The sequence below is a fragment of the Hemitrygon akajei genome, chromosome 8 (assembly GCF_048418815.1).
Source record: "Hemitrygon akajei chromosome 8, sHemAka1.3, whole genome shotgun sequence".
Lineage (NCBI taxonomy): Eukaryota > Metazoa > Chordata > Chondrichthyes > Myliobatiformes > Dasyatidae > Hemitrygon > Hemitrygon akajei.
In genome coordinates, this window is record NC_133131.1 from 127,485,873 (window position 1) to 127,500,116 (window position 14,244).

The 14,244-nt window shown below is 41.7% G+C and overlaps 1 protein-coding gene across 1 annotated transcript in view; it reads left to right on the forward strand.

Annotated features, from left to right (window-relative positions):
• LOC140732248 (alpha-2,8-sialyltransferase 8F-like) overlaps positions 1 to 14,244 on the forward strand; it is a 68,829-nt gene that overhangs the window by 15,590 nt on the left and 38,995 nt on the right. Inside the window, exon 2 of the mRNA XM_073054595.1 lies at positions 10,340 to 10,429. Within this exon, the coding sequence (XP_072910696.1) occupies positions 10,340 to 10,429 (90 nt within the window). The remainder of the gene's footprint in view (positions 1 to 10,339; positions 10,430 to 14,244) is intronic.

Sequence of the window (14,244 nt, forward strand, 5' to 3'; positions counted from 1 at the left end):
TGAACTGGCGAGAGCAATCTGTTTGGACCTGGATGGGAGCGGAGGTGAAACGCCTATTCAGCTCCGAGAAGGCTGAGTCCGCTTCAGGGTCGCAGTGAAAAGGGGTTGTAGGCAAGGTGAGTCGAGTAAGGGGTGCTGCCTCCTGGCTGCAATCCCTAATGAAGCAACGATAGAAGTTTGCAAACCCCAGAAATAGCTGGAGTTGCTTCAAATGTCGTGGATTTTGGCCGCTCCGCCACCGTCTGGATCTTTTCAGGATCCGCCTTCACTTACCCCGCTCTCAATGAGGTACCCTAAGAAACTGACGGCGGGGACATGAACCTCGCATTTCTCTGCCTTAACGAATAGCTTGTTCTCCCAAAGCCTCTGTAGAACCTGATAGACCTGGTGGGTGTGTTCCTGAAGACTGCAGGAGAAGATTAAGATGGTGTCCAAATAAACAAAAATGAAATGGCTAATAAAGTCCCTAAGGACATCATTTATCAGGCTTGGAAAACAGCGGGGGCATTGGTGAGACCGAATAGCATGACTAGGTATTCGAAGTGACCAAGAGGGGTGTTCAAAGCTGTTTTGCATCTATCTCCCTCCCTTATCCTGCCCAGATGGTAGGCACTTTGTAGGTCCAACTTGGAGAAGATGGTGGCTCCGTGAAGTGGTTCGAAGGCAGGGTTGATAAGGGGCAGTGGATACTTTTCTTTATAGTTATGCTATTCAGGCCCCAGTAGTCAATGCAGGGGTGCAGTAAACTGTCTTTCTTCCCCACAAAGAAGAAACCTGCGCCTACAGGGGAAGATGAGGGTCGGATAATGCCCTCCGTGAGACGGTCTTTTAGGTGAGCCTCCACTGCTTCCCCTTCTGGCCGGGACAGATTATACAGCCGACTGGTAGGTAGAGGGACTCTGGGGAGAAGGGCATTTGCGTAATCGTAAGGGCGGTGTGGAGGTAGGGAAAGTGTTTGCTAAACACTTCTCCCAGATCGTGATACTCTGCTGGAACCTTGGATAAGCCGGGGGTTTCAGAGGCAGACGAGGTCGCGGTGACTTTCACAGGGAACGGGGCCGATTGTAGACAAGTGGAGTGACAGAACGGACTCCAGCTGACTATCTTCCCGGTGGACCAGTCAATGTGAGGATTATGACGGCTTAACCAGGGGTAACCAAGAACTATCGGAGCTTGAGGAGAGGAAATTAAGTTAAATTGTAACTGCTCCCGATGGTTTCCGGAGAAGGAGAAATAGGGGTGGTGTGCAGTGTGTGACTCAGGCCAGAAGTCAACCGTCCAGTGTCCGGGCTTCCAGAAGGGTACTCAACAACTCCTGAGGAATTCCAGCCTGGGAAGTTATGCCTTCATCCAGAAGGTTTCCCTCAGCATCGGAGTCCACTGGAGCTGACAGAGGCAGGGACTGTTGGTTGTAACGTAAAGCAGCTTGGATCTGCATCCGGGTTTGGGGGATGGAAGGGAATCTTGTCTGGCTCACCAGGGTCTCCCTTTCTACTGGTGAGCCCTCCCTTTTAGCCGAAGGGAACAGGTAGCATGGAAGTGGCTGGACTGGCTGCAATAGAGACATTCACTCGCTCCCAATCTCTGGAGTCGCTCTGTGGGAGAAAGACGGTTGTGTGCCAGCTGCATGGGTTTACTTCCCGGGGCGGTGGAAACGGCCGGGCTGGACGCTTTTCTCGGAGCAAGAGGAGAAGAGAGGCTTGTGCTGCTGGGGGACAGTAATGAGTGCCGTGGAGTGGCCAAGGGTGGTGGGCGACCAGATCTTTCCCTATGGCATTCTCGAAGATAGTTTGCCCAACCTGGTGCCTAGGGAGATCAAGGAATCCAGGCTGTCGGTGTCGTCTCTTGCCGCCAACTCATCTTTCATCATGTTGCTGAGACCTTTCTGAAATACCCCTTGGAGTGCCTCATCGTTCCAACCCGAGTCGGCTGCTAACGTCCAGAACTCCACGGAATATTCAGCAACACTGTGTGAGCCATGACGGAGAGCAAGTAAATGCTTAGTGGCGTCTTTACCACGGATAAGGTAGTCAAAGATCTTTCTCACTTCCACGATAAAGGTGGGGAAAGAAGAGCAGATATCCAGTTGATTATCCCAATAAGCTGTAGCCCACGCTAAGGCACTTCCCCGCAACAACACCATGATATAAGCTATTTTTGACTTATCTGTGAAGTACATGGATGACTGCCATTCGAACACCAAGGAGCGTTGCAGAAGGAAGGCCTGGCACTTCCTCAAATCCCCAGCTTTGTGTTCTGGTTCAGGAACGTGAGGCTCTCTTGGCGGGGGGGGGGTGTTGCTGACACGTAGGGGGTTGCCACTACAGGCTGGCTGGGCTGGCTAGACAGAGTTGCAGGAGTGGATGGGGTAAAATGAGTGGGGACACAGTCCACCTGGTCATTGATCTTTGTTACGTTAGCAGACAGAGAATGGAGGTTCTCAATGACATCCCGGAGAAGTCGATCGTGCAGAACGAGTAGGGAGCCCTGGCTGGCAAGGACTTGTTCCAGGTTATTTGTGTCCGCTGGGTCCACAGTGACCAGATTGTTCTGTTGCATTGAGTGAAAGAAATGAACCCAAGGGAAGGACACAGGCACGGAGACTGAGTTAGGATGCTTAAGCGGACATGAACGTTGGACAGCTAACAGGAGGGACCTTAACACAGAGCCTTGACATGGAGAGACGGGATTTCATAGGTAAACCCTGAAATTGGAGCAAAACTTAGAACACACAGTTCTAAGCAGCTGGGAAACGTTAATCACCACACAGGCAAAACCAATGATCTGGCAACTAGTGGCTGTAACACCAGGGTTCTTATGTTGCAGGTCTTGATGGAAACCAGGTGTGCCGTCATCAGAGAGAATTAGAAGCAAATGGGAAATTAATGGTCAGAATGGTGGCACAATCAAAGGAAATTAGTAACAAGATATGGAATTAACAATGGAGACCATGACACCCTGTACCAGCCAGTGATGCATCCAGTCAGGATGCTCTCAATTGTGCCCTTATAGAAAGTTCTTAGAATTTTAAAATATAGCAATCGGAGTGTTGTTATGAAGTGAGTCCGAGGAACTGCTAACAGCAAACAATGAAAAGGCATTTGAATTAAACAAGAGATTTGAACTGCGAGAAAATACAGAAACGGCTGCTAATTGAAAACTGCAGGAAGCAGCAAGACAGTTGATGAAACATTCTAGTTTTCAAAATTCACTGGATTTGTGAAGGAGGTTGATACACATCAAATACAACTACTTTATGGGTTAGCACAATATTTTACAGTACAGATGATTGGGATTCAATTCCCACCACTGCCTGTAAGGAGTTTGACAGTGTTGGTTTCCTCTGCTGCACCAGCTTCCTCCCACAATTTAAAGACATACTGGCTGATAGGTTAATTGGTCATTGTAACTTGTCCCGTGATTAGTTTAGGAATAAATTGGGGATTGCTGGGGGTCAAGGCTTGTAGGGCCTATTCCATGCAGTATCTGAATAAAGTTGCACTCCATGGGGCACGGACTGGTCGACGGCCTGCCCCTGCATTCCTACTGGTGAGCGATATTTATTGTTCTTGTTTTAAAATTCTTTCGTGGGATTATGGTGCGATGTTCAAGTTCATTTATTATTACATTTTAGCTTGGGTTATGCAGTTATTTACATGTGTGTCTGTGGGGTGTGTAATTATCACTTACCCTGTCTGTATCTGACTGAGTGGGTTCTCTGCCTGGGTCTGAGTGCATGGTGTGTTCTTGTGTTTGTTGCAATAAAACTGGCAGTTCTGAACGGGCTTCTCTCGTTTGTCACCATGGACCAAATGCTCCCCATTATAATAACATTATTAAACATAAGGAATATACGCCACTGAACTTAAATGAGACATCAACCCAGAAAAATGAAGACAATTTGAAAAAAAAAGTTAACCAATGGAAGTGAATGACTCATCCCCATGATCTGAGCAGACTAGATGTCGATGAGGAAGTGATCAACAGCCTGGCTCAGTGTTAGACTTTTTCCCAGAAACAAAGGGTTTCTTGGAGAAATACAAGACCAGGTGTTTAATAAACAGACACACACAAATCAAAAATACATAATAAAAGACCAACAAATTCAAAATGATAGATGTAGAAAATGCTGAGAAAAACCAGAAACAATCCAAAACATATAGGATCCTGTAGCAGGTTAACACAATTTGATGTATTGACACAGGCACAATCAAATGTCAAACATCATTCATCAAAAGCTTGCTTTGGTTTTGTCCCTTCAATATCACCTAGTAAAAGTAATATTGGATTATGAGGAAGTTTTATTCCCGTAATTTGTTCCAATAAAAGTCTTAAATTTGTCCAAAAAGGTTGAATTTTAGAGCAAGACCATGTAGAATGTAAAAATGTACCAGTTTCTTGGTTACATCGGAAACACTGATCAGATAAACTTGGATTTAATTTATTTATTTTTTGTGGTGTAATATATAATTGATGTAAAAAAATATATTGCACTAATCTTAACCGAACATTTATTGTATTTGTCATACTGTCAAGACACAGTCTTGACCAATTTGTTTCTTCAATTTTAATATTCAAATCACTTTCCCATTTTTGTCTTGACTTATGGACTCCTTGTTTAGTTGCCTGGTTTTGAATCAAATTATACATACAAGATATAAATTTTTTAATATTTCCTTTTTGAATTAAAATTTCTATTTCTTTAGATTTCGGCAATAACATTGTTTGACCTAGTTTTTCTCTTATATAAGCCCTTAATTGAAAGTAACAAAATAAAGTGTTATTTGATATTTTATATTTATTCTTTAGTTGATCAAATGACATTAATATACCTCCTTCAAAACAATCTCCTATATATTTAATCCCTTGTTGAAACCAATTATATAAAAGTTGATTGTCCATTGTAAAAGGAATAAGTCTATTTTGAATTAAAGATCTCTTTGCTAATAAAGATAAAAATTCTTTCTAATAAATATCAGAAAGAATTTATAAAAATTGCGCTGGCTGTAGCCAAAAAGGCTATTGCAATTACTTGGAAATCAGATACATATTTAAGTATAGATTGTTGGAAAAAAGAAATCTATGGCTGTATTCCATTAGAAAAAATTACTTATAACTTAAGAGATAAATATGAAACATTTTTGAAAATCTGGGGCCCTTATTTACAAAAGACAGGATTAAATATATAGGTGCTCTGAAGAGAAAATTAATGGCTACTTGGGGAAAGAAATAAATATATATACTAAAGTTATTAAGAACTCCATGGAGCATGTGGAGACCTACCAACAACCAGGCACTCTTTCTTTCTTTCTTTTCTTTCTTTCTTAATTTTTTTTATATAGGGTAGTTAGGGGGGAGGGATTAAGGGGAGGGGGGAAGGGTCACATATCCTTTTTTCTTCACTTGTAATCATTTAAAAATTTAAATAAAATTTAGAAAAAAAAAAAAAAAAAGCTTGCTTTAAAATACAAACTCATTAACGAAGTCACACCTTACTATAAGGACAAACCTGTTCCAGTTTTAGAGTCAGAATGCCATAAATTATATTATGACCGATCAGTTATTACAGATAGGACAATCCATAATACCCATCTGGATATAATAATACATGATAAACAAGCAAGAACAAATTTTTTAATAGAGATAGCCATTCCAAACACACGTAACTTACAGAAATCAATAAGTGAAAAACACCAGGACTATGCCGAATTAAAAGTGGATATTAAAAGACTTCGGAAAATGAACTGTGTATACATTGTTCCGATAGCAATATCTACAACTGGTGTCATCCCAAAGGCACGACACAATTGCATTAATCGATTAGGACTACACAGTAACATTTATGTAAATCTTCAGAAAGCCACAATAGTAAACATTGCAAGAAAAGTCTGAAAGTTCATAGTAATTGACAAATGAGTGTGCTTGGACATGCTGTACCTCAGGTTTTACCAGCTTGAGCTGAGAAAAATTAAAAATGACAATAAAATGGAAGGAGACAGAAGGCAGCAGAAATAGCAGAACATTTGTTGAAGATGCATTAGCAGGACACTCAGAATTATTGTATGATGAACAGTCCTGATGAAGGGTCTCTGTGGAAATGTCCACTTTTTACTCCTCTTCATGGATGATGCCTGACCTGCTGAGTTCCACCACGTTCTAATCCTTACTTATCAATGATCCTTTTCATGCTTTTGTGAAAGAATAATTTTAAGGGAATTATTTGAAGATGTAGCTTTACAATGGATAAAAAAGAAATTATTCATGTACAAAGAAAGTCAGTAGACGTTCAATAGGTGCTGCATCAAAGGTTAATATGGAAAGTAAAACAACTAATCTAGAATCATGAAATGTTTATGCTACAGAAAGCAACCATCATTTCCATAATGTCCATGCTGGTTCTTACCACAGCACTCTACCACCACTATTCTTTAGCCTTGCAAACTCATCTTCACCATAGACAGTACTTAAGATTTCCCTTTGGAAGTGGATAATGAAACCTACTTCCACCACATTTATATTCCAGGTTTCAGGCACACATTAAAAAGTATTTCCTCATTTTGCTTTCAATTTTGTTCCCACTTGCATTGAGTTGGTGGACTGGACATAATTCACAGATTCATCTTCAAGCCTGAATGAATACACCACAGTTGTCACTGACTTCATTAAGACTTGCCTGGCTGAGTGTGTGCCTGTGAGAACATGCTGTACACACCCAAATCTAAAGCCTCGAATGACCAGCAGATTCGTAGTCCACTGAGGGCTAGATCGGTAGCATTCAAATCTAGTGATCCAATACTACACAAAGAGGCCAGGTACGATGAGATCTCAAGAGAGAAAGAACAATTCCAATTGAGTTTAGAGGCAGAATCAGATGCGTGCCAACTCTGTCAGTGTTTGCAGGCCATTACGTCTTACAAAGCAAACCCTAACATCATAAATGGCAGTGATGCTTCACTCCTAGATGAGTTCAGAGCCTTTTATGCACCCTTCGAAAAGGAGAATAAAACTATAGCACCTAGTGACCCTGTGGTCACTGTCTAGGAGGCTGATGTCAGAACATCTTTAAGAGGGTGAACCCTTGCAAGGTGACAGACCCGATATTGTTCCTGGTAGGGCTCAATACACTAAGTCTATAGTGGATATGATCTCAATAGCTCTTGTCAGAGCCTTGAATCACTTGGATAATACTAATATGTATGTCAGGCTGTCGTATATTTACTACAGCTCAGTGCTTAACACAATCACTCCTATAGTTCTGATCAAAAGCTCCAAAACCAGGGTCTCTGTACCTCCCTTTGCAACTGGATCTTTGACTTCTACACCAGAAGAGCACAGTCTGTGTGGATCAGAAATAACATCTCCACCTCACTGACAATCAATGCTAGTGCACCTCAAGGAATCACACTTTGTGCACTGCTCTACTCTCTCTAAAAACATAGCTGTGTGGCTAGGCACAGCTCAAATGCCATCTATAAATTTGTTGACGGCACAATTATTGGCAGAACTTCAGACGATGGTGGAAGGCATGCAAGAGCGAGACAGATCAGCTGTTTGAGTGGTGTTGCAGCAAAAACCTTGCACTCAATGTCAGTAAGACCAGAAAACTGATTGTGGAATTCAGAAAGGGTAAGACAATGGAACACACACCAATCCTCATCAAGGGATCAGAAGTAGAAACAGTGAACAATTTCAAGTTCCTGGGTGTCAGTGTCTCTGTGGATCTATCCAGGATGAACCGGACCTGGTGGCATTGAGATTCATTGTCACCAGGGAGGATGTTAGAAGGGCCTTCCTGAAGATAAATCCAAGGAAGGCGACGGGCCCAGTTGGCGTCCCAGGAGGGGTTCTCCGGGCCTGTGCAAGCGAGCTAGCTGGAGTGTTTGCTGACATCTTCAACTGCTCCCGTCTAAGATCCCCTCATGTTTTAAGAAGGCAACGATAATCCCGGTGCTGAATAAGAGTAAGGTGGCATGCCTGAATAGCAATCGACCTGTGGCCCTGACATCAATTGCTATAAAGTGCTTCGAGCGATTGGTTATGGCACACATCAACCATAGGCTACTGGTCAACCTCGACACTTTGCAATTCGCCTACCAGAGCAACAGGTCAATGGCAGATGCCATCTCTCTGTTACTACATTCCTCCTTAAAACACCTGGAGAATAAAGACGCATATGCAAGGCTCCTTCTCTTTGACTACAGCTCTGTCTTTAATATGATCATTCCAAATAAACTGATTCCTAAGCTCTGGAACCTGGGTCTTAGCACTCAGATCTGTAGCTGGATCTTCAACTTCCTCACAGACAGGACCCAGGCTGTAAAAATAGGGGACAAGCTCTCCAATACAATCACTCTGAGCACCGGTGCCCCACAAGGCTGTGTACTCAGACCCTGCTGTACTCACTGTACACCCATGATTGTGTAGCCAAGTTTCCATCGAACTCAATATATAAGTTTGATGATGACACCACAATTGTAGGCCATATCTTGGGTAATGATGAGTTTGAGTACAGAGAGGAAATTAAGGACCTGGTGGCATAGTGCAAAGACAATAACCTATCGCTCAACGTCAAGATGAAGGAATTGGTTTTTGACTTCAGAAGGAGAGTAGCGGACCACATGACCCCATCTACGTCGGTGGTGTTCTGGTGAAACAGGTCAAAAGCTTTAAGTTCTTTGGAGTCAATATCACAAATGACCTGACTTGGTCTAACCAAGCAGAATCCACTGCCAAGAAGGCCCACCAGCACCTTTACTTCCTGAGAAAGCTGAAGAAATTTGGCCTGTCCCCTAAAACCCTCACTAATTTTTATAGATGCATTGCAGAAAGCACTCTTCTAGGATGCATCACAACCTGGTATGGAAGTTGTCCTGTCCAAGACTGGAAGACGCTGCAGAAGACCGTGAACACAGCCCAGCACATCACACAAACCTATCTTCTGTCCTTGGACTCACTTTACACTGCACGCTGTCAGAGCAGTGCTGCCAGGATAATCAAGGACATGACCCACCCAGCCAACACACGTTTTGTCCCTCTTCCCTCTAGGAGAAGGTTTAGGAGCTTTAAGACTCGTACGGCCAGATTTGGGAACAGCTTCTTACCGATTGTGATAAGACTGCTGAATAGATCCTGACCCGGATCTGGGCCGTACCTTCCAAATATCTGGACCTGTCTCTCGGTTTTATTTGCACTACCTTACTTTCTCTTTTATATTTTTTATTTGTGATTTTTAATTTAAATTCTTCTTATATTTACTATCACCAAGACCAAGGAGATGGTGGTGGACTTTAGGAGATCTAGGCCTCATATGGAGCCAGTGATCATTAATGGAGAATGTGTGGAGCAGGTTAAGACCTACAAGTATCTGGGAGTACAGTTAGACGAGAAGCTAGACTAGACTGCCAACACAGATGCCTTGTGCAGGAAGGCACAGAGTCGACTGTACTTCCTTAGAAGGTTGGCGTCATTCAATGTCTGTAGTGAGATGCTGAAGATGTTCTATAGGTCAGCTGTGGAGAGCGCCCTCTTCTTTGTAGTGGCGTGTTGGGGAGGAAGCATTAAGAAGAGGGACGCCTCACGTCTTAATAAGCTGGTAAGGAAGGCGGGCTCTGTCGTGGGCAAAGTACTGGAGAGTTTAACATCGGTAGCTGAGCGAAGGGCGCTGAGTAGGCTACGGTCAATTATGGAAAACTCTGAACATCCTCTACATAGCACCATCCAGAGACAGAGAAGCAGTTTCAGCGACAGGTTACTATTGATGCAATGCTCCTCAGACAGGATGAAGAGGTCAATACTCCCCAATGCCATTAGGCTTTACAATTCAACCGCCAGGACTTAAGAACTTTTTAAAAGCTATTATTAATGCTTTTTGAGATAGTGATTTAGATGCATATCATATTTTTTACTGAGTTAAGTATTGTATGTAATTAGTTTTGCTACAACAAGTGTATGGGACATTGGAAAAAAGTTGAATTTCCCCATGGGGATGAATAAAGTATCTATCTATCTATCTATCTATCTATCTATCTATCTATCGATTTGTACTCCAGGGAGCGCAAAGTGCAGAATCAAATATTGCTGTGATGATTGTACACTCTAGTATCAATTGTTTGGTGACAATAAAGTAATAAAAATAACTAAACCAGCAATCCATGTTTTCGCCTAGAAACCTAGTTCCTTTACAAATATTGCAAAACAAATTTAGTTTTACTCAGTATAATTGCAGTAAGATTCAACATTAATGTCCATAATAATGTAAAATATAATCCTAAAAGCTCTGCAATTAGTTGTTTTATTGTTTGACTCTTTATCTTTATTTTTCTTAACCGGATTTTTGAAGAATCGCAAAACAGACAAGAAAGCATCAACAGAAGCGTATTTCACCAGAATGTATGGAACTGAGCAAAATCTTTACTCTTAAACCAAACAGGTAACAGTTCTTATTCTGTAAAATTTGTTATCTTTACTAATTATACAAAATAAGCCATTGTGTTGCAAAGGGGTGAAACAAGCTTTTGGTTTATTGATAGCACTCTCAGGTCAGGTGAAGTTTGAGTACTCCTCTGGAATTCAGATAGAATCATCAAGATTGAAATCCAGTTGAACACAGAGTCTAATGTCTTAGGATGATAGGATGACCTAACACGGAGCTGTAATCTGGTTATGAAAACCCCCAGTGTAATAGCTGAGAGAAGCAATGGTATGGCTCACCATCTGGATAAGAGTGTACAAGTCAGGATGTAGCCAAAGCAAGGCTTTGGGAGTTGGGATAAAGGGCAGGAGGCATTAGATTCAATAACAATTTATCTATTTCACATCACATGGAATTCCCAGAGGAGTTGATTAAGGATAATCAGTATGGCTTTGTGCATGTCTCACATATTTGATTTAGTAGTTTGTTTTTGAAGAAGGAACCAAGAAGGAGGATAAGGGCAGTGAAATAAATGTAGTCCACATGGACTTAAGGAAGGGTTTGATAAAGTTCTGCATGGTAGACTGCTATGGGAAGTAGATCACTTGGAATCCAAGGAGAGCTGGCCAAACAGATACACAGTTGCTTTGATAGGAGGAACCATGGGTGATGGAGGTAGATTGCTTTTGGATTGGAGGCTTGTGCCATTCCACAGGTGTCATTGCTAGGCCCATTACTATTTGTTATCCAGTAGCAGTGATTTAGATGAGAATATACAAGGTACGCAGAATAAGATTTCAGAAGACACTAAAACCAATGATGTTATTGACAGTGAAGATAGTTATTAGGAATTCAGAGCTGCTGATCAACTGGGTAAGTGGGCTGAAGAATGGGAAGAGGAGTTTGATTGATAAGCATGAGGATTTGGACCTTGGAAAGGTAGATCAAGTTAGGGCATTCACAGTCAACAGTCGGGCCCTGAGGAGCATAATTGAATTGAGGCAACCAGGAATACAAGTTTATGGTTCCCTGAAAGTAGTCAATTTAGATACCATTGAAATGAACTCAAAGACATTGCTCTGTGGGACCCCATGTAAGTTTGTTCTTGGTGCTCTTGTTGCTGTTCATCGTCACTCATTCTTGAGTAACACCATGATAACTAGTCTATAATATTGTGATGTGTACTGGGATGGCTGACTATACCAATATGGACTTGAAAGTTTCTTTCACACAGATGACCAATGTGTGTGAATGCTGGAAGAACTCAGCATCTATGGAAGGGAAAAATAATTGACCCTTCATCAGAGTTGAAACATTAACTGTTTATTCCTCTCCCTAGATGCTGCCTGACCTGCTGAGGTCCTCCAGCACTTTGTGTGTGTTGCTCAAGATTTCTAGCATCTGCAGAATCTTTTGTCTTGCTGTTCCTGGCCTCAGTTTCGAAACTCTTCAGGGAGTCTTTGAAGTACATTTTTCTGTCAACTACTTCTGTCCTCAGTAAGCTCTCCATAAAGTAACTGCTTCTGACATGTCCTCCTCACATTTCAGCATGTGTAACTGCTTTAGAGATTTGTTTGAGAAGGAATCTGTGTGTCTGGAATCTGCCTGGCTACTTAATGTAAACTATTGTGCAAAGACAAATGATGTGGAAGTGGCTATTCTGTCTGACAAGTTTACTGTACACTGTCCTTGTTTCGCAAACATAAAAGTATGTGTGACAACAACATAATACATCTCCAGCTTGGTCATTATGTTAATTCCCCTTTGCTCTCACATTTCTCAGTCCTCTAAAAGTAAAGCTGACTTTTACTGTCCTGTTGACTTTGTCATTGATATTGACTGATCGAGAGAGACACCTGCTATGGTATGTGAGCTAGCACACTGCTGTAAACTGACCGTTTATGGGAATGTTTGGTCTATGTGTGGGGTGTTTGCTGAAGGTAGGCGCATAATTTCAGTTTTCTTTGAGCTAATTATGAGAGCAAAGTTGCCACAGTCATTGGGAAGTTTGCCTGCACAACTGATTTTGAGCCGGAATTAGTGGACACTCATTTGCGAAGCTCAGGTTCCTTAAGTTGTTTCTTATACTTTGGTTCTGTCTGACTCATCTCTTTAGATTAAAAAGAGTATTATCCATCCTGTATCTAAACAACATGCACAGAACTCTGGCCAAACTCTGCAGGTCAGTCAGCATTTATGGAGTGAAGTAACAGTTGATGTTTCAGGCTAAGATTGTGAAAGAATTTGGCCCGAAGCATTGAATGTTTATTTCCCTCCATAGATGCTGCCTGACCTGTTGAGTTCCTCTGTGCGTTACTCAAGATTTTGCAGCATCTTCAGAGTCTCTTGAGTCATGTATGTCATGAAGGCCTATGGACGATCATGGCAAAGTATGGTTGCCTCAGAAGATCTATCATAATTGTCTGACAACTCTGCACTGTTAGAACAAGGAAGAATATCACAGTTACAATAACTTGACAGCAGTTGTGGCCCACAGCCATGCATTAAGTGGAGACAGTCACCATTTTGTGAGAGTTGATATTCTTACTGTAATCTACATACTGATTAATGGTTGTTAATTTCCCCCTTCTATGCAACAATACAGTTACCCTACACTGCAGATCTTTAGGATTATATTCCCTAGAAAGAAGAAGATTGAGAGGAGATTTGTTAGAGGTATGCAAAATTATAGACAGAGTAACTTCCACCAGGCTTTATCCACTGGGGTTGGGTGAGACTACAGCTAGTGGCCATGTGTTAAGGGTAAAAGGTGAAATGTTCAAGGAGAACATGAGGGAAAACTTCTTCATTCAGACGGTGGTGAGAGTGTGGAATGAACTGCCAGCGCAAGTGGTACATTTCAACATTTAAGAGAAATGTTAATAGGAACATGGATGAGAGGGCTACAGAAGGCTATTTCCCAGCTGCAGCTCAATGGGATTGATGAGCCAAAGGCTTATTTCTGTGGTGTGGAGTTTTATGACACTATGACTCTACAGCAATCATGCAAGGTGGTGTTTTCTAGAATCGGTTCATGTTGTGTGAGTTATAAGTTGTAATGCAGCAAATATTGAAGTTCTTCTTATCCTGTTCTTCTGTCTTCTAAAATCCAGCTGCTCACTGACATGAGGCAGCTCACTTACAATAAAACCAGACTGTAAAAATGAGCGAGGGCTGCAGACCGAGATATGTTGCTGGAGATCAGAGGAGGATGGGCAACAGAAAGCAAAATGAGCCTGTGTCTAATACTGTACTCATGCAGAATTTGTCTTAGAAAAAACTTTTAAAAATAGATTCTATAAAAATATATACATTATAACAAAAGGAATGCAAAAAAATTGAAGATAAAGATCACATCGCTGCTAAAAATACATTTTTGAATTTGAACTGCCTGAATTCTTCTTAAATAGCAACTAAACACAGATAACTCTAATATATTGCAAATGATCTGCCAGTAACCATGCATGGGTTTTTGAGAAGGATGCAATTCAATTAATAGGACCTCTCAGTACACATTCTTGGACTCCACTAGATTGTAGCACTTGATCACGGACAGCTGTTTCAACTGGAAATCTGGCAGGTTTAAATGGCAGTGCAATTCTGAGGGCTATGTGGCCTACTCCTGCTAATATTTTCCCATGTTTCATGTGTTTTGAGCAGATGATAAGGTGTGTTTGACTGACTTTAATGATCTTTTTGGTTTATATGATAGTAACATCAAGATGCAATCAAAGCAACACTTTGTAGAGCTGCTAGGGCTGAGTCAGAACAGATACCAATGAAACTCCTCCACCATTTCTGTGCAAAGGAGCATTCATCAGGAGGTAAATGGC